The 27,664-nt window shown below is 38.2% G+C and overlaps 1 protein-coding gene across 1 annotated transcript in view; it reads left to right on the forward strand.

Moving 5' to 3' along the window:
- The window catches only part of LOC149085649 (uncharacterized), a 39,681-nt gene extending 15,705 nt beyond the window's left edge, over positions 1-23,976 (forward strand). Inside the window, exons 6-10 of the mRNA XM_089232454.1 lie at positions 4,664-4,853; positions 8,478-8,699; positions 12,107-12,199; positions 13,771-13,847; positions 22,911-23,976. Coding sequence (XP_089088580.1) covers positions 4,664-4,853; positions 8,478-8,699; positions 12,107-12,199; positions 13,771-13,847; positions 22,911-23,604 — 1,276 coding nt within the window. The 3' untranslated portion in view covers positions 23,605-23,976. The remainder of the gene's footprint in view (positions 1-4,663; positions 4,854-8,477; positions 8,700-12,106; positions 12,200-13,770; positions 13,848-22,910) is intronic.
- Positions 23,977-27,664: the final 3,688 nt, after the last annotated feature.

Below are 27,664 nucleotides of genomic sequence, written 5' to 3' on the forward strand. Positions count from 1 at the left end.
CCCCCAAAAAAAAGAAACCAAGAAAATTGATTCAGCTCATCGCTTTTATTTCTCTCACTATGATACAAGGCACCTCCAATGAAAGGTGCAGCTTTCTAAAAAGATAAATACTTTTTTGGAAATGAAATCTTCCTGTATTGTTTACACTGAGCGTATATGTCTTTCCGGTGCTGAAAGAAATCGATTTTCCTCGCTCTTTCTGTTATCTAACTTTCAATAAAAGCTGACTCCGCCTAGTGACAGTTGATCGAATGCTGGGGATGGGAAAACATGTTTTGACTAAAAACAGCTTCAACACGTTTCTAGCACTCAAGATATTTTGGGGGCGACTGAAATAAAAGAGATCAAGTTTGACAAGATTTCTCGGAATTGCTGCTAAAGGAGTTAAGGTTTTGATGAGCTCACTGTTAGCCACAAACGAAACTCATCGATGCCTTTTAATTAATGTGAAAACCTTGTGTAACTCAGTTTGCTTCAATTTTTCAGGAGAAAAAAAAACCACATTCACGCTACTAGAACTGCTAGTATGAACTACAAGGTTTTCAATTTTAGCGATACATGGGACAACTCTCATTCGTGATGATGTGCTTTGTCTGATAGATTAGATACAAGATCTACTTTCTGTAGATGCAGAAACCTTATTTTTGGGAAAAATTTAAATACAAGGCTTTCACACTATGCATCTAAGAGCTGCCAAGCCTCTCGGATGTTCTGGGTTGTGGCTCAGAATTTCTACGCCATTTTCCAGACTCTAAATTCTGGAGATATAAGAATTTTTTGCAACTAAATACAAATGCAACACCACAATAGGCAAAATGCCCAACGAGGTGGCTGATAAAAAGATGTCCATAACAAATATGGATGTCATACATTTCAAAAATACAGCAACCCAATTAAAAATGCAATTACACAAACAATATAAACTGAAGAGCCAAAAAAACTGGTACAGGCATGCGTATGCAAATAAAGAGATATGGAACTAATCAGAGTACGGCGCTGTGGTCGGCAACGCCTATATAACACAACAAGTGTCTGGCATAGTTGTTAGATCGGTTACTGCTGCTACAATGGCAGGTTAGCTAGATTTAAGTGAGTTTGAACGTGGTGTTATAGTCGGCACACAAGAGATGGGACATAGCATCTCCGAGGTAGCGATGAAATTTGGATTTTCACGAGTGTACCGTGAATATCGGTAATCCGGTAAAAAATAAAATCTACGACATCGCTGCGGCCGGAAAAAGATCATGCAAGAACGGGACCAACGACGACTGACGAGAATCATTAAACGTGACAGACGTGCAACCCTTCCACAAATTGCTCTAGATTTCAATGCTGGGCCATCAACAAGTGTCAGCGTGCGAACCATTCAACGAAACATCATCGATATGGGCGTTCGGAGCCGAAGGCCCACTCGTATGCCCTTGATGACTGCACGACACAAAGCTTTATGCCTCGCCTGGGCCCGACAACACCGACATTGGACTGTTGAGGACTGGAAACACGTTGCCTGGTTTGACGAGTCTCGGTTCCAATTGCTTCGAACTGATGGACGTGTACGGGTATGGAGACAACCTCATGAACCCATGGACCCTACATGTCAACAGGGGACTGTTCAAGCTGGTGGAGGCTCTGTGATGGTATGGGGTGTGTGCAGTTGGCGTGATATGGGACCCCTGATATGTCTAGATATGACTCTGATGGGTGACAGGTACGTAAGCATCCTGTCTGATCACCTGCACCCATTCATGTCCATTGTGCATTCCGACGGACTTGGACAATTTCAGCAGGACAATGCAACACCCCACACGTCCAGAATTGCTACAAAGTGGCTCCAGGAACACTCTTCTGACTTTAGACACTTCCGCTAGCCACCTAAATCCACAGACATGAACATTATTGAACATATCTGGGATGCCTTGCAACGTGCTGTTCAGAAGAGATCTCCACCCCCTCTTACTCCTACAGATTTATGGACAGCCCTGCAGGATTCATGGTGTCAATTACCTCCAGCACTACTTCAGACATTAGTCGAGTCCATGCCCCGTTGTGTTGCGGCACTTCTGCGGGCTTGCGGGGACCCTACACGATATTAGGCAGGTGTACCAGTTTTTTTTGGCTCTTCAGTGTATATACATGATAAAATATTAAATGTATTACTATTGTAAAAAAGTCTCTACTTTTCGGGGGGAAAATAATTATTCCTATAGAATTTATTGGGGGAAAAAGATTTTTGATTCCCGAAATCATATCACAAGCATAATGTATATTATGGCCATTGTGTCAACACACAAATAAAAATTCATTTTGGGAGTGGGAAGACAAAATCTGCCAAACAGAATGCTCCCACATAGCCTTTTGGCATTGAAATCGGAGACTTGCATCAACTTGGACAATATGTCCCATTTTATCTGTATGTCCGTTTCTGCCTGAATGTCAATTTTTTTTTTGTTGGCCTGATTTGGCAGTAGTAATGACAGGTAATTTAACCTAGTGGTTGGCGATTATTGGCAGCTTGGCATTAATCGGCAGTGGTTTACAAAATGTCACATTTTTTGCAAAGGGGAAAAATCCCTACAATTTTACTTTTATTAACCCCCTTTTGCATCAGGCAAACTGCACTGCAACTGTAAACAATGTGAAGCAAGACAAAAGCACTACATCCCTGGATTAGAAGAGGCTGATGAAGAATCCCTATATTGTTTTTCAAAAATCCTTTTTATACACTACTCAAAACAAATAGGGGAGCAAGCAAAAAAGTGAAGAAAACCGTGCGAGACAGCCACTCCAGACTGAATCGGGACTCATCTGTAAACAGCACTTGGCTCCAATCATGTTGCTCCCAATCTCGATGTTCAGCAGCCCATCTTCTTTGGGCCGCACGGTGGCGCGGGGTCAACGGAATGCAGACCATTGGCCTACGTGCATAGAGCCCTCCCTCATGAAGCCGATTATGTACTGTTTGGCTGGACACCCTTCGTCCTGTTGCCAAGAGCAACCGTCTTTGCAGCTGCGTAGCATTCTATGTTCTGTTTCGACGGGCTGTTAACCGTACATACCAGTCATCAGTTGCTGTAGTGGCGCGTGGCCGACCTTGCCCTGGTCGACGTCTAACATTTCCTGTTTCTTGGAATCGATTCCACAGCCTTGCAACAACACTTCTGGCGACTCCAACAGCGTCCGCGACACTACGTTGTGTTTGCCCGGATTCCAGTCTGCCTATAACACGCCATGCCATGGATTCCGGTAAATCACGTTGTAGAGACATCCTCAAGTCACCTTGTCTCAAAAAAAAATACTGCGCAATCGAATTTCACAGTTACGGCAGTAAAACAGACGTTTCTGAAACATCCCGATTTTTGCCCTTATCTCCTTTTTCTGGTTTTTGACGTCATGAACTTTGATTTGCATATGAAGTTTTCTTCTTCCGTTTCCTGCTAGGCTTTAAATTATGGATGATTCATTTTATGTTACTTATCGGTATACATCTTTGCATAATTTTGTTAAAACCATGTGCTCCCCTAATTGTTTTGAGCAGTGTATTTATTTCTCTATGGAATTTGGATCTGCTAATTGGACCTTCCTAATTCTCATTCTCTAAAGTTGGCAGCTATGCTCTATTCACTGTATATTATTTCAAGTTAAGTGAATATAAATTCAGGGAGAATGTAAATGTTTTATTTATGTAATATTGTTGGCTTTCCAAAGGCCTATACAAGAGGACGCGGTGGATTTACACATTTGACAAGAAATCTGAGATCACGAGAGAATTAACAATAGTAGAGGAGAGCTTGTTCCATTCAACTATGGTATTGGGAAAGAAACTGTATTTAAAACAGTCTGTGGAGCCAAAAATAGGTGTTAATTTTTGAGTGGTGAAGTCTATTGGAAACATAAGAATACCTGATGTATCAAAATTTAGATGCCCATGAGTAACCTTATAACCTGCATGGCTAAGCAGGAGATAAGTTGGTGAGTAGCGATTGGGGGGGTGGGGGGATTAAGTTTGAGTTTAATATGGGAAACAGCAGCAGTCATGAATAAAGCAGGCAGATTTATTTTGGATAGATTCAAGTTTGTCGATATTGCTAGTGGTCTGGGGGCTCCCAGACCTCAGCTGCATAAGAAAGAACAAGCGAAATATAAGTTTGGTAGCAGACAAGTTGAATGTCACGAATAGAATGCTTGAGGTTGCGGCGAAGGAAGAAAAGTTTATTTAGACATTTCTGGTAGACATAATCGATATGATTATTCATGAGGTGTGTGTGTGTCAGCCGAGATTAGGACATGCAGATATATAAATTGAGAAACTTGGGATATGGTAACGTTATTGATTGAGTATGAGAATTCCAGGGGGAAGAGTTTTACGAGTAGTTCTCATGAAAAATGTTTTAGATGGGTTGATAAACATATGCCAAAATGAGCACCAGTCTGAGATGGAAGCAAGATTGCATTAGAGAATTGCTTGATCAAACTTGTGATTAATTATGCGGTAGATTACGCTGTCATCAGCAAAAAATCTAGTGGTGCAGTTGAGGTTTTCAAGGAGATTGTTTATATATATTTAAAATAATATGGTTTTTGCATATAATTACATAATATTTTTTTTTTCCGACTGTGAATATGAACTTTGCTTTATATTTGTTAAAATTTATTTTGTTTTCAGAGTGTACTATTATCCAAGTTTTTTGGCTGCAGGGAGAGCCTATTCCCTTTTCTCAGCCTTGAAGGATGATACCGATTGGTTTCAAAAGGAGGTTTTTATAAATGGAGAAAAGTATCCACAGCCAAGGCTTGTTGCATGGTATGGTCCTCTGCCATATAGCTATTCAGGAGTAATCCTCACTCCTAGAGAGGTTTGTGGTGTTAAACTGGTAATAATATGTAATACCTCCATCCGGGAGTTGGCAACCAAAATTACTTGATGGCTGTTTTGTTTATCAAAAATAGACTCTGGTGTAAGGTGCAAGACCCATTCTGCCAAACCTTCAGCACCGAAACTAGGGAGGGGGGGGGGGGCAATCGCCCGAGTGGCAGTTTTAGGTGGGAAAAAAGAACACCTTTATAAAATTATCAAATTTTAAAGTTGTGAGGGCTGCTGAATCATGTTTGCCCTGGGTGGAAAAAAAATTAAGATAATGATTAGTTCGACTTATCGGAAATTACAAAATATGAACAGATCTTCTAAATTGTTAGTTTAGTGGTGAAATTAAGTTCTACCTAGAATGATGGTATTGGCTAGTTTGAGTGATACATAGAGATTTTGCAATAGTACGATTACGAAAAATAATGGAATATACTTTTTTCTTATACAAATAGAAACTTTGGAGGAATTAATATTTAATCATCGTGTTTGCTAGTTTTTAGTATATATTTTGTACTATTCAAAGCTGCACCTATGAAAAAGTTTATCGTATATATACACTGGTGGAAAATAAGATCCCAACACCAAGAAGAAATTACTTTAGAGGAATGAAATTTAGGCAAAGCAATTGTCTAAGTAACATATTTATTTGATTAAAGTTTCAAGGTCACAGGTTAAAGTAAGTGCGAGAAAATGCATTTCAAATGGGAAATGGTGGTGCATTAATAACTGCTGTAATCGCCATGATTGTGAATGCAAGCATACAAGCGTGCATGTGTTGTGTCATACAGGTGCCGTTTGTCATTTTGTGGGATGGAGTTCCATGCCTGTTGCACTTGGTCAGTCAAATCAGCAACGGTTAATGCTGGTTGTGGATGACGCTGGATTTGTCTTCCAATAATGTCCCATATGCTCGATGAGAGAAAGATCTGGTGATCTCGCAGGGCAGGGCAACATGTAGACACTCTGTAGAGCACGTTGGGTGACAGCAGCGATATGAGGACAAGCGTTATCCTGTTGGAAAACACCCCCTTGAATACTGCTCATGAATAGCAGCCCAACCGGTTCAATCACCAATCTGACGAACAAATTTGCTGTCAAGGTACTAGGAATAATGACGAGAGTGGTGCTGCTGTCATAGGACTTCACTCCCCAGACTATGAATACTGGTGTAGGTTCAGTGTGGCTATGCCGCAGACAGCTTGGTTCCACGCGCTCACCTGGCCTCTTCCTTACCAACGTACGACCATCACTGGCACCAAGATAGAAACGGTTCTCATCTGAGAACACAAAAGATACCCACTCCGCCTTCCAATGAGCTCTAATTTGGCAGTGATTTGGAGTTAGTGGAATGAATGCTACGGGCTGTCTGGCTCAAAGATGTCCCTCAAGTAATCTATTGGTTACAGTTCGCTGTGTCACTCTGGGGACAACAGCAGCTCTAATTTCTGCTGCAGATGCAGTAGGATGTGCCACAGCCCGGCGGTGAATATGGCAGTCCTCCCTGTCAGTAGTGGCCTGTGTGTGGCTTGACCAAGGTCTTCTTGAGACAGTGCCTTCCCGTGACCACTGCTGCCAATAATTATGCACAGTGGATACATCCCTCCCAAATCTTTCTGCAATATCACGGAAAGAAAATCCACCTTCTCGTAGCCCTGTTACACTGCCTCATTCAAACTCAATAAGCTGATGATACTGCCTTTTTTGTCTCCTTAAAGACATTCTTGACTCAAACGTAGCTCACAATGTCCAATCCGGATGATAAATAATGCTCTCACAAAGTTTACATGGCGTATTTAAAGCAAACGCGAGTTGCATGATCATAGTGGTGCAACTAGTACCACTTTTATTCGTCTAGTGCGAAATTTGAATGAGTGTCATCTTTCAGATGTGCAAACACGCCTCCCAAATTTCATTTATCTAACACAACTCCTTCTTGGTGTTGGGATTTTATTTTCCACCAGTGTATTATTTGATCAACATGGTATCTCTATGGATTTTGCTGCTTTTATTGCATTGGTATGAGTATCAAAAGTTTTGCCTTCTTTGAGAGGACATCAAAAAGACATTGAAATGACGAAGAGCTTCTTCATTTTTCATTGGCTGACTTTATATTATGCTCATCAATATAATATGCTTCAGAGCATTATCATTCATTGGTGTTAGTATCAACAGTTCTACCTCTTTTTGGGGGACGTAAAGAAGTCATTCCCACAACCAATATAATATGCTTTCTTTGACATAATAATCCTTTTTTGTGTGAAGATCGTAGGTTTATTCATCAATTGATTAGAACATCAAACCTGACAAACTGTTGCCATGCAATACATGTAGCTAGTTATTCAGTACATAGTGAATTACCTGGGAAAAATGAGCTGAAACACTTCACAGCTGCTGATTTTGAAGCCATATCAGATCCCCTGTTGCTGGTGAGTAAAGAAAGTCGAGGTCTTGAGTATTGGGCTCAGGAGAGTCGAAATCGAGTAGAAGGTAAATAATTGACTTTACTGTGTGTGCGCTGTGGATGTTTTCAATCAAATAAATTGCCTGTGCACTATAGGATCGCCATCAAGAAACTGTCTTACGTATATGTATACTCTACAATGATGTTCAGGATTTGACAGCGGTTTAAGATTTTTTTACTTCGCAAATGCAATCTCTTCGCAAATTTCTTAAGTGCATTATAGTTCAAACCTTGTCAGTAGACTGCTGTGAAAATGAAGCAGCAAATTAAAAGAATCACGATCAAAACTCATTTTACAGGAACAAGACATGAGATTAGTCTGTCATAGCAAGCTATTTTGTCAAAAATTCTAAAAGAAATGGTATGTGAACAAAGAATTATTACAAAACTAAGTCGAAGAGAATGAATAGATGCTGTCTTGGGCTGGGATTGCACGATAAAAGTTTGATAAAAACACAATGAGCCCATTGGTTACATTCGAGCAAATGTAACTAAAATGCTTATTGATCAAATTTTTCAAGTTTTACTAAAGAACGTCTACAAAACTTTTATGATGTAATCCTTGTTTTAAATTATTTTTCTTTACTAAAACTTATGTTACATTTTTTTTCTATTGGGGTCAAATTGACATAGCTTTCTGTCATTCTAGGTAGTTTGAAATTCCAGTCGTTCTAGGGTTAAGTGCTATTTCTTTTAAGATTCATCTCATACCCAATAAGTTTGACTTGGAAGTAGAAAACTTTGAGTGCAGGAAAATTTTTTACACTAAACTAATATTGGAGGTTCTAGAGCTGCGTGAAAACTTAGACTTAAGCAGATGTTTGACTCATCATGAATTGACTGTGCTTCCTTTTCCTAAAAAATAGTCACAGAATCTACCCCAAAATTGCATTAACTTCGTTGTATGGAATTATAAAAATGTGCATTATGTTTTGAATAATTATGTACAATAATTATGCTCCCATAAGCATTATGAGGATTTACAAAGAAAAATCTTCATAAAACGCAGCCTTGTAGTCCACGATAAAGAAAGGGCCCCTGATCTTACTTATCATTTATGATCCAGGGGTTGCCAACCTCTGCTTTAATCTGAATAGTAAATATATAAAATGTTTTAATATTGGGGGAATCATCAAGAAATTTCTCTTCTAGTTTTCAGAGACTGTGCTAGAGATCAAGTATGAAATTGAGCAGCAGCTCAAGAAAGAAGGCATCGATGAGGAATTTAATTCGGTTCTTCTGAATCTTTACCGTGATAACAAGGATAGCGTAGCTTGGCATAGTGATGATGAGTTGAGCATGGGCATCTGTCCTACAATTGCTTCCATATCTCTGGGTGAAGTCAGACGTTTCGAGATGAGAAGGAAATCTTCAGTAAGATTTTTTTTATAGTAGTACTGTTGAACTGCCTCGTTTTAAAAATTTAACATTGTATATTAAAACCTGCAGACCTTCTTTGAAATTATCTACATGGCCGGTTCTGAGGAGAAAGTTTAAGACTGCGGTTTTGACCTCATACGCTTTTTTTTTGACACAAAATTAAAGTGTTCCAGACTCTGCCACGAAGCTGGGCTGGAAGAGATACTGGGCAACGGGATAAGTCCAGTGGCAAAGTTCTGGCGTTCATTCATTCATTCACCTCATACACTTTCTTTCAAACAGGGCACAACACTGGTCTATTGCCATGAGTGATTTGCTACCAAATGTGCTGGAAGTGTGCATGGCATGTTCACCGAACAGTCTGAGTACCTATGTGGTGTTATGTGGGAATTTTTAGAGCTGCCATCTTTTTTCCAAGCTATAAGTCGAGTGTAATGTTTATTTGTACTGTTGTAGATCTGTAGCTCTCTGTGGTGATTGCCTAACATTCATGCCTTTAAGTTGGGAACCACAGAAAACCCAACTTCAACCGACCACCACTATGCCACCTGTCAGTTTTGAAACCAAATCCTTGTGATGTGAGTCAATCACTATGACCACACAAAGGCATAATGATTCCATATACTGATATACACACTGTTTACCCTGCATGAGTGGAAAGCAAACTATTGTGGAGAATTTTTTTTCTAACCTATTCAATGTTTGTCCTCATCAACATTTTAAAATTTTGTAAATTTGCCAACATATACCTAATTGTTGTAATCTTCTCCCAACATTAATTGAGAAGCTTATTTTCAAAAGGGAACATTTGCATTTTTTGCTAAATTTTGTGCACATTTTAATTTTAGAAATGTTTTGTTTTGAAAGAAAATTAGTGGAAATGTTACTTTTTGATTCAAATTGGAGCTGGTCAAATCTGAAAATTGGCAATTTCTACATCACCTGTTGATTCCAGAAGGGTTTAACTAGCTTAGGAAAGTACCCTCATCACTAACATAAGAAACATGATCATTCTATCATGGAACCTCCCATAATGGACACTCCTATGAGTGGACACCTTCACTGACGAACACAATGAGATGGGACTCAATGCAGGGCCGTAACTAGGCCAGTCACAAATAATGTACATTCATTTTGCATAACCTTTTTTCCTTTTAAGCCCCCTCCCACAAGAAAATGTCTGCCCTGGGGTCCTGAGCATTCATGCTACAGCCCTGACTCAGTGTATCTTATTATCCATTAACGGACACTCTTCATTAGTGGACAAAATTTTCGACCTCGTGGGTGACTGTTATCGAAAACTTCTGAAGCATATGGTAAAAGCCCTTTATTATTTTTTAAGCCAGCCCTTTATTAAAATTACAATGTAAAGTAATTACCCTTTATCAAAAGGGGAACATGTTCCCCTTTGATAGAAATGACTAACTTTACATTGTAATTTTTGCCAAAAAATATTCTTGTTTGAATAATCAAGCTTATCCAAAAGATTCATAAACATTAAAAAGCACATTTTGGAAAAATATGGAAATGTTCCCATTTTTGAAAATGAGCTCCTCAATTTGCATTTTAACAATGGCCCCTATGTCACTTTCAAAACGTATTGTTGTTGTTGACGAGTTTCAAAAGTGATCACTGCTACTACTTGTTAGTTAATTTGGTTTTATCTTTTATGATGTATTTATTCATCTTGACCAAGGATGCTTCAAGGCACTTCAATAACTGTTAACAATCGTGAAGGCATTTAACCCGTCATCTGACCAGTTCATTTCTCTGTGGTGAACTTCCCACGGTGCCCTTTTTATGCAAATGTGTGCACATTTTTCGTTTTTTGGAAGTTTGAAGATAATAAAATATATTTTTTTGATTGAATTTTGTGATGAATACAGCAAAACAAGTTCGTCACGTTCTTTACATTGTGATGAGAAATTGCTGTGTTTTTTTTAATGAGAAAAAAAAATTGTAAAAATTACTAATTATTATTTTTAAAAAAACAAACGGTTTAATCCCGTTTTAATTTATGAATCCTGTTATAGCAAAAAAATCTTGTTTTAACGAACACCTTTTTAATCCCCTAGATAAGTTTACATAGGAACAATGCAAAAACCTGGAAGTACCTTATAATGAAATGAACTCTTAATAATTAGCAACAATGTCGGCATGGGTTGTTCAAGTTGAAAATGAATACAGGAAATATATCTCTTTTGAAATATATGGTTGTTCAATTCCATCTGCTGGCGAGCAAATAATGTACAAGGGCGCGCCCTAGGTTGCTGTATGGCAAATTATTCCGTCATATATATGTGATATAGACAAAAAATCAGCATGGTGTCAAATGCAATCTTAGGCAGCCACAGTTACATATGGCTGCGGCATCATATGCCGTCGTAGCCAGAGAGAATATGACTGGCTAAAGGAATACGGTGAATTGAAGACAGCCTACAATGGCAAAACCTTCATTCATTACACTTCACTCATAGTTAGAAAAATTTATAGCAGGTGGCAGCACTACACATAGCAAGCATTACACTGAAGCAAAGTTAATTGGGTTCATGTTGGATTGTTTTCATTTTTTTTTTCTTCTCCATGCACGTGTGGGAACCGGTTGTTCCGACGCTGTATGCAAATGGGCGGCGGCGTGCTCTCACCCTCACAGGAGCACAGATATATAGACTGGTTTTTTCTCTACAGGTGAGATGTCAGTTTTTTCCTCATGTATGTATGTCAGGATTTGATTTGTTTCTCCCTTTTGGCCCAGCTGTATTTTTGATGAACGTAAATGTTTTTTTTTTTTTTTTTGCAACTTTTTAGAGTTCAAAGTGAACTTCCGATCGTTGTTTTTCTTTCTTCAGCTCACGGCACGTTCTGCCCCCAACAGTTCACAACGCAGACATGCACATTCCAACAAGCACCAATTCGTTAGAAGTGCCGCTGAGGAAGTTGATGAAGTGCATGTGTGGTTTAGTAGTAGAGTAGTGAATTGAACACATTTTAGTTAATATAGCAAATAAGTTTGGAATCGAAAAATGCAGACATGGTTTAGCTCATTGGAGCTGTTGCAAAAGAATAAACTAATGAACACTTGATAGATTTTTACAAGTTGCCAAATAAGTGGCTGACGAAGGGAAAGCATTAGGTATACAGCCACGCAGTTGTTACTTCAGAAACATTTTCCGTGAAAAATTTCTCTTTAATACGCAAAAAAGCCTGGTATGATTTATTTTTGTTATTAAATTTATGTCAGGGAAAAAAGATCATGCTGCGCGCTCAATCTCATTTAGACATTTTTTCCCCAAAGCCAATTAAAATATAATACAAAAACGTTAAACTCAACCAACATTTATGAATCACAGAATTTATTATTCCTATCAGAGAATGATGATTTTTTTTCTTCAACATCTCAGAAAGCATTGCCCAAGAACTATGCAGAATATGTCGTAAATCTGAAGCATGGGAGCCTAATTGTGATGGATGGTGTTATGCAATTAGATTGGGAGGTGAGTTCATGTTTCATTTATTGCGTTTTTCTTTTATGATATGGATTATTCTCTTGTTCAGCAGATCATCTATTTCAGGCATCTCCAACCCGCTGCTTGCGAGCAACACTGTGCTCCCCTACACCACAATTAATTTTTTTGTGAAAAAAAATTCAAAAATTGGTGGTGTTGCCATATTTTTAATTGTGTTAATGAAGATTAACTCTATGTTCATCAATTATAGTGTTGCAAAATAAAATGCAGGATGGCCTTAAAATAACTTTCCTTGCTTGGAGGCATCTGTAGCTACAACTAATGAGCAAAAAAAACCAAATTTTTTATAACAGACTGTGGAAGGCTTGGGAAGATGAATTCCACAAAAAAAAGTGATGTGCAGAATATGCGCAATACTGATTTTATACAGATAGAAATGCAGCATTTTCTATAAGATTTTCCATGCAGTACCATAAGGCCTATCGATTTGGGGAGCTATTGCATGAGCCCTTAGACCACTATTTGTTCCTGTGCTGTCGAACACTGCAGTAGCAACTTCTGTTGGTGTATTGTCTGGCACTGCTTTTCATCCTCTGCCAGCTCTAATATCTGACGATCCAGTTTCCTCGAATTTTCTAACCATAGATCTCAGTGTTACAGCAGACACTGGGTTTTGTGAAGCCTTCTAAATTCTCTAAGAGCCGCCATGACATTACACCATCTAGTATAGAACAGCTTTCCATTTAAAGCGCATTGAGGTAAGGTAGGGCGCATATTAAGTACAAACCAACAGTCAATCAAAGAACTACCAACTGACTGAATGGACACTCTTCCCTTTTTAAAAGGAATGAGTGGCACTGGTGTCATGTACGCAATAGGCAATTTTCATAATCGATCTAGATATGCAAATTTCATCATCCCTACATGACAGTAGCGCTGAAATCTCCCCTATTGGTGACTTTTAGTTCTTTTTTTTTTTTTGCAGAATTAATCTCTCTGTGCTTTCCACATTCTGTTTAGGAAATTTGGTATCATTTCGTTCATTAATTTTACCTGCAGATGCCTCCAAACGGGAAAGTTATTTCAGGGCCACTCTATTATATTATTGTTCCTGCCAATGAATAGAGTATAAAATTATATCCAGGGGGGGGGGGTCTGTCGACTTTTTTCAATGGTCCTGTTTTTTGTGAAAATGGTAATTAATTTTATGAGAAATGAGTAATTTTTTGTGAAAAGCCAAATAATCTAGTTAATGAATCACTAAAGAAATGAAATGGCAAATTTATGATTGCATTAATTTGTAATTTTGCGAATGATTCATTTTTCGGATCCAGAATTCTGTGAAGGGTTTGTTTTTCTGATTTGAAATTTTGTGAAGGGTCAGAAAAATGGACCCAAATTTCGGCTGGACAGACCACCTGATATCACATGACTTATAATGCATAATTTGCTTGTTTCAGTTGAAATCAATGGTCTGTAGCGAAACTTTTTCGTGTGAATAATTTTAAAATTCATTTTGCTTGTAAGTATTGGCTTTAATTCTACGCATAACTTCATTTCATGTGCTTTAAAAAAACTTTTGTTCTCTTTTGTAACAGCATAGAGTGCCCAAAGAGTATCATGACAAATTGCCAAGAATAAATCTTACTTTCCGCACAGTTTATGCTATAGAAAGGTATTTTCAATTTTTCATTTTTCTATATAAATTCTATAACAGCTTCTAATTCTATAATAGCGCTGGACAAATCTTGAAGAAATCCCGGCGCTAGAAAAAAGTTTTTAGGGCCCAAAAATTTTTTTAGCCCAAGAAAAAGGTTCAAAATAATGCTGCTTTTGATCAAACATGACCCCCCCCCCCCCGGTGTGCGCCTGATCCCACCAATATGCGTTAGGATTCAGAGGGGCAGAGCTAATGATGAAATTTTGCTAAAAGGGGGGGGAGGTCAGAGTTTTGCTGGCTTTTGCTGACGGGGGGGGGGGGGCAAAAAAAATTTGCTTACGCAATACGGGAATGGCTCTTTATATGCATAACATTTTTTTAAGAAACCAAATTATTATTTTTTCATGATTTAACCCCTTAAGAGGCATTGACGTGTTTTCTCTCCTCCTTAAAAGCCTCTTATTTTAGCATTGACAGGCCCAGATATTCTGTGAAGTTGATCTCTCAATGGAAAGCTTATACCCCTTAGTTTGCACCTGCTGAAAATCGGAAGAAAGCCTACTTCGCATTAACTAAATAGTGCTTTAGTGATTTCTGCTGTGCTGCTCAAAAGAATTAATTTTCTTCAAATTCAACGATATCTAGTCAGTCATTTAAACATGATGAGATTAGTTTGAAAGGTTAACATACAGACATTCCTTCTCAAAGTGGACTCATTGAAGTTCTGATTACTTTCTTTCTCCCCACTTTAGACCTGCCTTTCCAGTTCCCGCCTCCAATGAGAGCTTTCATCTTCCCCCACCAATCACAAAAGTATCCAAAACACACCCATACTCCCTATCTTGGCCGCCAAGGGGTTAAATCTATGAATTGACATTATAATTTTTTTGTCATGTGCAAAAGATTAATTATTTTATCATGAAAAAAATTATCCCAATCATGGAAGTTAGATTTTTAACATGACGTTAAACAAAATTAAGTCTGATGCAGGCCGCATCAGATAACCCCTGGGCCTTTATGCGATTTACCATTATATGGCTTAGAGGGTAAGTCGGAATGAATTTATTAAAGATAAATTTTGAATTTGTAGCCTTCAAATAACATTGGAATTAACAGAAATTGATTATAACATATAAAGGTATTTTAGTCCTAAATTTCAATTAAAAAAATTTTTTTCATTAAAAAATAAGTTTTTGTTGTCAGGGGGTACATGAGCCCCCCCCCCCCCCCCCCGTGTGCGCCTGATCCCACCAATATGCGTTAGGATTCAGAGGGGCAGAGCTAATGACGAAATTTTGCTAAAAGGGGGGGGGGGTCAGAGTTTTGCTGGCTTTTGCTGACGGGGGGGGGGGGGGGGAAATTTGCTTACGCAATACGTGAATGGCTCTTTATATGCATAACATTTTTTTAAGAAACCAAATTATTATTTTTTCATGATTTAACCCCTTAACCTTCTAAACGGTGAAGACTCATATATGAGTTCGAAGACAACTACCGTCATTTCGGCCTGAACTCATATATGAGTCCGAAGACAACTACCGTCATTTCGGCTCGAACTCATAAATGCGTTCGCCAAGAACCAGTTCCTTCCCCCGTCTCATTGTACTGTAAGTGACAGGTACACAGTGTCGTCAAACTGCCCCTTCCTGCAACAATACAGTCCTCTCCTCCCCAAACTTACCAATGTTTGAAAAGAAGAATAGCTTATTGAGAAAAGAAGGATTACTTGGTTTGAAAAGGGCGCAAATACCCACGTTATAGTTGAAAAAAAGAAAGAAAGAAAAGGAAAGTTTTTACCTGTAAATTAGAGATTGTTAATTGATTTGACAAAAATATTTATTATTCGTATCTATGAATATATATTCAAACCTATGAAATTTAACCACTGTTCTGAGGTTTATTCCGAATCCTATAATTCATTCATCATCCACGCAGAAAAAACTACAGCTTGTGCTAAGAGAACAAATTATTAGTTCTTCCTCCAGTTATTACTAATTATATTTGTGCTAATTCACTCGTTAGTAGCTTGGTTAGGGCAGCGGTTCTCAACTGGTGCTCCGTATGCATTTTCCAGGGCTCTGCGACCGGTCAAGGAAAATGAAATGAATAAACAAAATATGATAAATCAATTAAAATGAAAGGCCCACGGAACTCCGTGAGTGAAAAAAAAATTAAGAACCGCTGGGTTAGGGTATGTTCGTGTATATTTTTTAACGAATGTTCTGTATATCATTTGTTTTATGTACTATGATTCTTGGGCAATTTAATGTTCTACTGAAATTGTCACCAAATTATTGAAGCATCTCATGGAAAAAAAATCTCCAGCGTGGCTTCGTTAACCTCTTGAGCAGGACCGTCATTTGGGGGGGTCAGGGGGGGGGGCGTTGCCCCTCCCGGCTTTTGAAAATACACTAAAAATGGTATATATATATATACACACACACACACATTGAGTGCATATGCTTTGCCCCCCGTCGTTCTCGTTGGTACGTTGCGTCGTTTCAAAAGCCGTCCGTTGAACAACGTTCTAAACGGGTTTCGATATTTTTTGCTTTGAATTATTATTATCTACTCTATAATATAAAATCCCAAACTCGAAAGGGCCTGTTTCTAAGCAACAGAAATTAGTGATGATTTTATGTAACGAAAATCTGTTACGTTTTTGGGTTACGGAAGTCGGTTACAATTTTGGTTCAAGTTTTCATTTAACTCTTGCATATCGGGACCAACTCTTGCATGCCCCCCATCGGGACTAATTTATGTGTATGTACCGAGAGGCTCCCACTTCCTACAGTAGGGACCCCTAGGATGGGAGAGATAGCGGGCCCCAAACCAGCTTTTTCACGGGCCCCTCTGTGATTAATTTATAGCGTGAAAAATCAAAAAGTGATAAGAATCGTTCCAGCCCCTGTCAGCCCTGCCCTTGTGGGGGTCATGCCGACATTGTATAATATACATAAATCACCGGTGCTCCCAACATACGGGGTCTTGGTACCTTGGTACATTGCACATGTACCTTCATGGGGAAGTTAAAAGGTTTAATTTCCAGAGGCCCTTGATGGACCTCATTGTTTTCTTGCTGCTTTAAAACTGAAAAATTTCCGATAGCAGAAGCTGAAGATATTTCCAGTCCGGAATTCGGTCCGGAGTGATTGCGTGGGGCGCTGGATTTTATTCGTTGGTAAAATGAATACAAATGAATATTTTCCATGGCCCTCACAGGGGTATACCCGATAAGCTTCCGAGTCGGGGACCCCGTTTCATTTTGGGGGCCCAGGATGAATCTTATTCTCTTCTGGGTCCGACGTATTTTGTTGGGGGCGATGGGTTTTATTCGTTGGTAAAATTAATACAAATGAAAATTTGTCGTGGCACTCGCAGCTGTGGACGTCGGAAAAGCTTCGAGGTCGGTGACCAGGGCCGTCATTTCAACTTTTTCCGGGGGGGGGGGGGGCAAAGGACATGTACTGAATATATGTATATATATACCCCCCAATGACGAGCCTGTCGGGGGCCGATGTGGAAATTGATAGGTTTCATTTTGGGGGCCCTGAATGAATCTCATTGTTGTCTTTTGTTTAACATTGTGGAACTTGCAACAGCTGAAGCTTGAGATAAATGTATTTTGTAAACGTATTTTGTTGGGAACGATGGGTTTTATTCGTTGGTAAAATGAGTACAAATGAAAATATTTCATAGCACTCGCAGCGGGGGATGACCGACAAGCTTCCAGGTCGGGGGCCCCATGTGGAAATTGACAGGATTAATTTTGGGGGCCATGGATGAATATAATTATTTTCCGTGGAATTTTGCAACAGCGGAAGCCCGAGATGAATCCAGTCTGGGTCCCTCACTAAAATTCAGCGAATTGGAGTCTGGGGACCCTCGTAGAGAAGTTTTTCTGGGTTACTTGATGAATCACATTTGTTTTTTGTTGCTTTATTATCTTAAAATTCAGTAAGCTGATGCTTTCACGTGTCCCTTTCCATAGCACGCTGATGAAGTGGGACGACATAAACAAGATATGTTGGGAAGGGAAGGGGGGGGGGCAGAGCCCCCCTTGCCGCTCTGCTATATCTTAATATAGCTGCTATATCTTAATATACTCTGCTATATCTTAATACTAGGGGGCAGAGCCCCCCTAGTATTAAGATATTCTTATACAGGGTGCATGCCATTTTACTTGCGAACCAGTAAATTCAGACTCGTAAATACAGCAAAATAACAGGTGCTTGAGTTTAAAAAAATCTCATCTCTGTTGTACTTTCAATTGTCTATTGTGTGCCAATACAACAGCTGTTTCATCGGACTTCTTAAAACTGGCTATTCTTCTAGTACCCACAGTAGGTACAACAGATAAGTGTGCACAAAATGACCATGGTACAACGAAAATAAATCCAAAATGAAAGAGAGAGAGAGAGAACTAGCGAACGCTTTTTCTCAGAAAAGGAACTTGTATTGTATCAAATAAATGCCGAGCCAAGTTGGCAAACCCCTTTTTTTTTGACAAAATGGTTGATGCAAAGATGGAATGTCCTGTTTTTTCTCCTTTGTGATGTCACTAATAGTTTTCTTTGTAAAGATTCGCGATCCCCAAAAAAAGTTGAGGAATGTAAACTTCCTGGAAAATGTGCAGAAATCTCTCTTGTGATAAGATTATCTGCCTTAGGCGGAGATAACCTTGGAAGTCTGGGGGGCGCGGTCAGTATTGCTGTGGGAGCAAGGTGATGATGATATCTATACACATATACATTAGACTAGTCGACTTAACTTTTGACGTTGGGGGGGGGGGGCGCAGTGCTCCCCATGCCACCTCCCCGTATCTCCGCCCATGTGATCTGCTATTTTTTAAATTCGAATTCAGTCATTTCCTTGGATTCCATGCCATTTTTCACAAAAATAAAAAATACCAAACTATTACTCGATTCTCGAGTAAAATGACTTCCCCTCATTCAGTTTTTCGCTCGATATAATCAGATAACTCAATGATTTTTTTTTTTTTTAAATAAAGTATTTTACATTGACTATTGTTCATTTTGAGGCATGTTTCTTTAAATGCATATTTTTGCACTATAAATGCGTTTTCTTTTTTTAGCATATTTTTCATTTCTGACTTATTTCTGAATTCCGAAATGGACGATTTTTTCTTTTTTTTTCCTGGGTGTATTTTCTCTTAGGGAAATTTCCGCACTTTAAATACATATATAAATAAATAAATAAATATATTTTAATTATACGTATATTTTTCAATAACCCCCCCCCCCCCCCACCACATATTCTGAGCCTTTAGGGCAGGCATATTAACGCATTTTTAAGGCACATATTTTTATATTTCGGCATTATAATATGAGTGTTTTTGCTTCTTTTTTTGATTTGTTGGAACACTCCAATTCATTTTTTATCTCTTTCAAATGCATATATAATTTTTTTTTTCAATTTTGCGTGCATTTTTCATTTTTGATGCCATAATTCGGGATTATTCGACGATGGTTTAAATTTTTCGCATATATACATCCTTTCCAAAAAAATTAGAACACCCAGAAATTTACGAGTTTCCTTTTCTATCATGATCATATTATATGAGCTTTCATATCTTGAGCATATCGGTGGCAAAAAAAAATTCATAAAGTAGATTAAATGCGTCGTAAAATACCAAATTAATTTTTTCCTCTTTGTTTCAAAAAATTGGAACACTCCGAAAGCTGTTTGAGAAAATTAGAACATTTGGCTTAAAACCTATTACTGTATTACATGAATATTTTCATGCAAATTTACATCAACTTGATCGAATAAGTGTTTCATATCTTTCCTCATTATGTATGCAAACCTACAATCATTCAATGTTCGCAATACGGGTAGAAAAACGGGAAATTTCTGAAAAACGCATAATTACGCATGTATTTGCAAGGACTGTGTGTGGGGGGGGGGACGCGTGCTGATATCGTACGAATACATTGTATTTGTACTGTGGCCATCTTTGGTCTTGGCCATGGATTTTATGCATCAAGACATTCAATTTATGAGTGTCCGGCACAGACCCGAATCGGGCCTCAGCTATAAATCCCATCTTCGCTATCGGCTCCCCGATAGCGGTTTGCAATTGATCAGTTTTTATTAATTTATTTATTTTATCCCGAGTCCGCAATCTCTTGATAAAATTAGTATCAGGTACAATCATCAGATATCACGAAACCATCGAAATATCGATGAGGTTTGATACACATTGGCGAATTCTTGGTACTATCTGCGTTTTTCATCTTCAACTGAAGTCTCAGTGGAAACAAAAAATAGAGGCCAATGGATTAGAAGGCATCTCTGGATGGAGGTGTGAACGTTAGGCTCTCTACCTTTTGATTCCAGTTGAAGACGTATGGTATGGAGAAAGATCATGATTTTGACTCTTTCTAAGCTATTACTTAATTGCTGCAGCAAGTCACATAGGTGGAAAGATGAAAATGTAAATTACAACCATACCCTTAATTTGAGCTTTCCAACTTGAGCTCTTTATGAACTGCTCTCGTAAATTTCTAGGGTGTTCTAATTTTTTGAAAAAGATCGGGTATTTTTATTTCATGGTATAATTCGACATTTTTAAAAATGCAGATTCAACTTTATTCTTAGTGCATGTTTCATTCGGGCTCTAGTTACAACTTTCTTTCACGTTTTGAATTCCAGAAACTTTATTTACTTCGAGTATTTGTGTATTTAAACTTTTTCTCAGTATGTCACTGTGTGTTTTCATGTATTTTTTTTTTGTAAGATGATTTAATGCACCAAATTTATATATTTCAGAGAGAATTCTTTTATTATATTCCGATGCAAATGACTGTATATCTAATATGCGTATTCAATCTCACTAAACCTACGCTCATTTTTGAAATTAATTCCACGATCATAAGATATCATGGAAAAAAAGAAATGAATATTCAAAAAGAATGTGAGTAAAGCATTGAGAAGCAGTTTTATACCCGAAAGTTTTGATAAATTAATTATTTAATGATGTTCCAAGGTTGGGAAGTAGCTGTAGTTCTGCTCGAATAGATTTGTATCAACTGACAAATATCAGTTGTTACAATGCCTTGCCTCGAATAGTAGTAATTCCAACAACACTGATTTAATCAACGCACATTATTTACGAAAAAGCTTTTCGATTTTCAAAAATAATTCACATTTTAGGTGAACCTCAAAATCGCGAGAACATACTTCAACACTTGCAAATTTAAAAAATACAATTAAAATATTAAGGGGCATATATATAGAATGCTTCTCGAGATTCAGAATATTTATAGTGTTCAACTTGAAAATATTGGGACATTTTCAAATACCTAGTGGATGGATTAGTAATTTTTTAGTACGCTGTGACATTTCGTTACTAAGTTAATCATATCAATATTTCACAAGCGAAAGCAAGTAAATTTTATTGCCTGTTAAAGCTAATCTATATTGATAGAGTTATTTACCATAGAATGCTGAGCATCTATAAACACGCTACAATAATTTCGTTCAAAATTTTGAGTATATCCCGCCTTTATGTGTTTTTTATTTAGTTCGGAAAATAGAAAAACTTTGGAGAATGAAAGGAGAAAGTACATTTCTGGGAAGAAAGGGTCAATCACCGGGCGTTACCAGCCTGTCACTTCGGTTCAGCCCCCTCTCGACGGCTTATCATACATGCCAATTACCCATTGTCACATACTGGGGGGAAAGCATTCTAGAATCACGTGACCCTGTGGTCATTTTGAAAAGATTTTGTGAAAATAAGTAGCTTTTTTTGAAGAGGTTTTGTGTTCGACCCTGAGCCGTCGATAGGGTTAAGAGGCATTGACGTGTTTTCTCTCTTCCTTAAAAGCCTCTTATTTTAGCATTGACAGGCCCAGATATTCTGTGAAGTTGATCTCTCAATGGAAAGCTTATACCCCTTAGTTTGCACCTGCTGAAAATCGGAAGAAAGCCTACTTCGCATTAACTAAATAGTGCTTTAGTGATTTCTGCTGTGCTGCTCAAAAGAATTAATTTTCTTCAAATTCAACGATATCTAGTCAGTCATTTAAACATGATGAGATTAGTTTGAAAGGTTAACATACAGACATTCCTTCCCAAAGTGGACTCATTGAAGTTCTAATTACTTTCATTCTCCCCATTATAGACCTGCCTTTCCAGTTCCCGCCTCCAATGAGAGCTTTCATCTTCCCCCACCAATCACAAAAGTATCCAAAACACACCCATACTCCCTATCTTGGCCGCCAAGGGGTTAAATCTATGAATTGACATTATAATTTTTTTGTCATGTGCAAAAGATTAATTATTTTATCATGAAAAAAATTATCCCAATCATGGAAGTTAGATTTTTAACATGACGTTAATCTTTGAGTTATTTTATTTTTCTTCCATTCACTCAATGAAGTTCTGCCCACTGTATCAAAGGCTGTTCAGACAGGTGGCAGGATGGCAAGTTTGATACCTTGTCAGAATATTCCCTGGCACAAAGGTACAACCAGAACTGTGATAAAACATGTACAGAGTATAATCTGTTGCCACCGCAAAAAGTCCCCCATAAATACAGTTCAGCAACTTCTTACCTGTGGATACATCGAAAAAGAAACAAACTGAATAGTTCTGTTCAGAATCTGCAATGAATCATAGGCGTGGCTCTCATGTGCAGAAAAGGACAGCGGAAAATAGTACACTGTGTTTTGGCCAAAAATTGTTTTTGTTGTAAAGTAATTTCTCTGTTATTTTGCTTTGGTTTGAGTCAATGTTATGACTCAACCAAAGTTATGTTATGTATACCAAAATTGTGCTTCGAGTTTTAAAATGATTATTTTTTTCAATTATATGCTATGATTAAGTTGTCTGGGGCTCTGTGATGAAAATTAACAGTGCAATCCCAATATTGACAAAAATGTACATAGTGCCATTTACCTCCAGCACACAGAATTGTTTTTTTAGGGTGTATTTTGACAATTTTTAGCACTCAATCTTCTGGGCTCTCGTTATAATGTAGTATGTGTGAATGTGCTTAAAAAAGGTTGTTTAATTGTGTGATTATAATTTATTTCACCTGATTACAATTTTCAGGTTACAACGACCTTTCGGCCGAGTAAACGTGGAAAAGTCCATTGAAGAAAAAGCCAAGTCAAAAGCCGCAAGAACACAAGAGCCATTCAAATATGAGGATGATAGCTTTCCTTCTTTGGGGAGTCACAAGAATGAAGATGAGACAAATCCCAAACCTAATCAAGAGACTATCACTTCAAAAGAAACGGATATGGAGTGTCATCGGGACAGAGAAAATGCAAAGCTAAGAGGTGGCGGGATAGATAAAAGAGGTAAACAGTTCAAGAATCAAAACATTCGAGACTACTCGAACAGTTCATTCCAGTACAGATCCGGAAATCGTAACATGAATAAAAACCGAGACGGTCGTCCAGGTCATCGCGGTGATAAAGTTGATCATAGTAATAAGGATCCAAAAAACTGTAAATACGTGAGTGAAAATGGAACAGAACACTCTGGCGAAGCGTGTGCGGGGACGAGCAAAAGTGACGATGAGCACGGTAATACTCCAGCAGTTCAAAGACTCCAAGAACTCAGAGAGTATTTATCGGGGGCATCGAATGAAATTCAATTCAGCGACAGAGACAAAGGTGAGATTAATGTCCTGTTAGAATTTGCAGGCGAGTGGAAATATTTACCCGGCAGGTTGATAGATACTCTAGTCAATAGATTGGAATTTCTTTTGAATGATCTTTCCATTTCTGCGGAAAATTAGTTCCTATAAGCTTGTGATGCTGATGTAAAATTTTTTATTGAAGTGCCATTATTATGAAGTGCCTTTATGCATGTATTAATGTTTTTTAACCGAAAGTATTCCCACTGATGATGCCGAATGTAAATAAATCAATGAAATTGTTAAATTTTTTATTTTAAAAATCCTTTTTTCGATCTTTGAAGTGATTTAATGTTGAAATGAAAGATTTCTTCTATGGTTCACAGTATCGATTAAAATTAGATTATCATCGTTGTGTCAAAATGTGAATTTCAGGCATTATATTGTTACATCTGTATACATATGTTTAGTATGGGGGATTGATTAGTTGCATGTTTTTGGAAATAAATTACCAATTATTGGGTTATCGTGAAAGCTTTTCATGTTTTTCTTCTGGTTTGTGTATATGTGGGGGAGGGGGGGGGGTACTTCTATTCTTTGAGCATGATTGTAGATTGTAGTTGGTTTATGAAAACTAGGCCCCAGACATTTTGTCAAGTGAGTGGGTGGGTGAATGACAGACTGAGTGACCATGTGAGTCAGGGTTTAAGCTGGATAAAAAATTCCTTTTGCAAAAAAGCGAAAATGAGGGGAAAAGCTTTAGCAAAATGCTACAAGTACAATGCTAAGGGGCCATTCAAGTATTACATCAGCAGATTTTTAGGCATTTTTGACCCCTCCACCCCTTGTAGGCAAAATTTCGTCAGCAGCTTAGAATATTTCATACCTTCAAAAAGGGTGGTTGTTGATCTCAGCAACTTTCAAACCCCCCCCCCCTTTTCATCAAAAGTACGCAAATCCGAAATCCCCTCTCCCCCCCCCCCCCCTGATGCTGACGTAATACTTGAATGACCCCTAATGTAATGATTGATGGTTGGATGTCTACTCGTTGTGTACCTCATGTACGCATTTTTGCGAAAGTGGCGGCTACTTTTTTCGCATTCTGAGATTTTCTTTTGCATTATGCGAAAAATGCGACCGTAGCTTAAACCCTGATGTGAGTATGCATAACTGTATGTAAGAGTGCATATGTATGAATGACAGTAAGAGTGACTAAGCAACCATTTCAGTATGCGCAAGTATGTATGAGTGACCAAGTGAGTGGGTAATTAATCGTATCAATGACCAAGTGAATATACAATCAAGTGACCATAAAAGTTGAGGGAGCAATTGAGTGAGTGTACATATGAAAGACTCACTCACCCACTTGATCACCCATTCACATGTCCCTGCATGAGGCAAAATGTCAGAGACATGTTCATCATACCGGCAGTTGACATAGATAGAAGGGGAGTGGTTTCTACCTGAAAATGTTAGAAAATGACTGATATGATTGAGTCTACTGTGTTGTCAGTTGGGCCAACCCCCCTCCTCCCAAAATATCAGTTGTCCTATACCGAAAGAAATTTCTGGCTATAGCTCTGCTTCGAGGTAAACTTTTTTCCATTTTAAATTTTTCTTGGCATTTCTAAAAGTTACAGAAATGCCAAGAAAAAAAGTCATTAAAGGTATTAAATACAGATAATTTTATTTGTTTAAACAAATACAGAACGTTTTAGAGACTGAACATGACTTGTGAGCCCTACACAAAACATAAGGTGGTGTAAAATGTTTAACCCTTATATACATCTTCATAGAATTTAGTTGCTTCAAGGCAAAAAGTTATAAAATTAAGGTTGTCCTTAGACTGTAATTCAATAATTGCACTCTTGGAAAAAATTTTAGGTGCCAATAGCATAGCTGCCAAATTTCTGCTCCATCCCCCCAGACTCCTGAAAATGTATTTTATCTCCTGAATTTCAACTGTGATTGTAAAAAAATCCCCCACTTCTGAGAGGAAAAACATTATTTCCAAACAATTCACTCTGGGAAAAAAAGTTTAGTTTTTAATCCCCGAAATGATGTCATAAACATGATATAAGTTGTCCCCATTGTGTCAAATCACAAAAAAAAAGACACATTGTTGGGGAAAAAGACAAAGTTTGTCAAATGGTTAGCATCGGCTTGGTCTTTCAACATCCAAAATTGGTGAGATGACTTGTATATAGTTTGACCAAGTCCTGTTTCAGGCCCGATTGTGATTTTTTTTTTTTTTTGTCATGATTTTATTAGAAAGTGGTAATGACAAGTAATTTAACCTACTGGTTAAGGATGATTGGTGACGGCGCTAATCTTCGGTGGCCTGCAGAGGGGAGGTAACCCCTAGTTTCACTTTTGTTAATGGAAAATCCCTATATTGTTATTCAAAAAAAACCTCTTTTATATTTGAGTTTGTTTTCAAAAGGGAACATTTCCACGTTTGCTAAATTTCAGAAGTAAAGAAATCATTTCTCCGGAATGTGTTTGCTTTACGAAAGTAGAAAATGGCCCAACAGGAAGCATGTAGGAATGGTAAGAAGCATATTTAAATATTATGTTTCTTGATCAACATTCCACGCTTAAATTTTGGAAATGTTCCGTTTTTTGGAAAAAATTAGTGGAAATGTAACTCTTTGATTAAAATTGGAGCTGGTCAAGTCCAGAGGGCTTGAAAGTCAGAAATGATTGGTGTTGCCCAAAGTATGCGAGTCATTTCTCTGTACAAGCCATAATATTTACAAATATTTTCGCCTGACCGTACGTCCTTTTTTGAAGTAGTGTCCCGTTTTTTTTAATCTATTTGATTTCAGCGATGACCCGTTAATTCAAAATGTTTTTTGAAGGTAATGAATTCAAAATGTCTCTGGGACAGATGCCCTGAGTCCCCCCCATAATATTCACATAAAACTGTGAAATTCTATTATAAACTGATTAAGTGGTGGAAAATGGGTTTAATCATCAATCAATGATGGTTTTGATCATCAATTCTTTAAAACCATGATAATGCGTATTCTGAAATCGAATAGTTCTATTGTATGTATACGTTGCGGGTCATTTGAGTGAAGTGGTTTCAGAATATTGAGGAAGCTTACATTGTAAACAGAAAGTGATACAAATACATAATGCAGGGGTTCTTGAACTGTGTGCCGCGGCACCCTGCAAAGGTTTTTCAAAGAGACTCTTTGTTAAACTGATCTGGGGAGCGGCGTATAAGCGTTGATTAGGAAAAGAGGTGCCGCGGGTGGAAAAAGTTTGCGAACCCCTGACATAATATGAGTGTATAAGAGGCCTCACACATCCTCCAACGCTGCCTGCGCTGAGATCTTTGACGGGGCCCCAGGCCAAGTGATTTTTCAGAGGCCCTATTAGGCAAATTATCGAAAGTTTCAACCAGATCTAATTTTTGCGAGGCTTCTTCTCTTGGACCCCCGAGCCGTGCCTGGGTTTGCCCATTCTTCTTCGACGGCACTCCCGCCCTTAGGGGCCGTTCAGGCATCAAGTCAGAAAATTTTTTAGCCATTTTTGACCCCCCCCCCCTTGTCAGCACTGCCCCCACCTTCTAATGCATATTGTAGGGATCAGAAACGTACGCAGGAGGGGGGCCAAGAGGGCTCGTGCGCCCCCCAGACGAAAAAAATATTTTTTAATGTAAAAAACATTTAAAAAACCTATAATTTCAAAAGAAAAATAACTTTATATGTTATTATAATCGATTTCTGTTAATTTCAATGCCATTTGAAGGGTAAGAACTCAAAATTTAAAAAATTTATTGCGACCCACACTTTAAGCCATATATGGTAAACCCTGGACCAAATGTGGGCTTGAAGGTTATCTGATGTGACTTGCCCCCCAACCCAATTTTGTGAAAATGAACTAAGCGGCACATTTACAGATCGCTTAAATAACCCCTGGCACAATTCCAGAGCATTTAAGTGGCCCATGGCACATTTTCAGATCACTGAAGTAAGCCTGTGGCACATTTTCGGATCATTGAAGTAAGCCCGTCGCACATTCAAAGATCACTTAAGTAACCCGCGACACAATTCCGTAACACTTAAACGATCCCTGGCACATTTAAAGATCCCTTGAGTGACATGTAGTACAATTTTAGAGCACTTGAGCGTCCCCAGTGCGGTTCTACATCACTCAAGTTACCCGCGGAACATTGCGAGATTATTTAAGTGATCCGTGGCCATGGCCCCCA

This window comes from Pholcus phalangioides, unplaced genomic scaffold, assembly GCF_987345545.1.
Source record: "Pholcus phalangioides strain wild (caught in Gottingen) unplaced genomic scaffold, Ppha-v1.0 ptg000006l_1, whole genome shotgun sequence".
In the NCBI taxonomy this organism is placed as follows: domain Eukaryota; kingdom Metazoa; phylum Arthropoda; class Arachnida; order Araneae; family Pholcidae; genus Pholcus; species Pholcus phalangioides.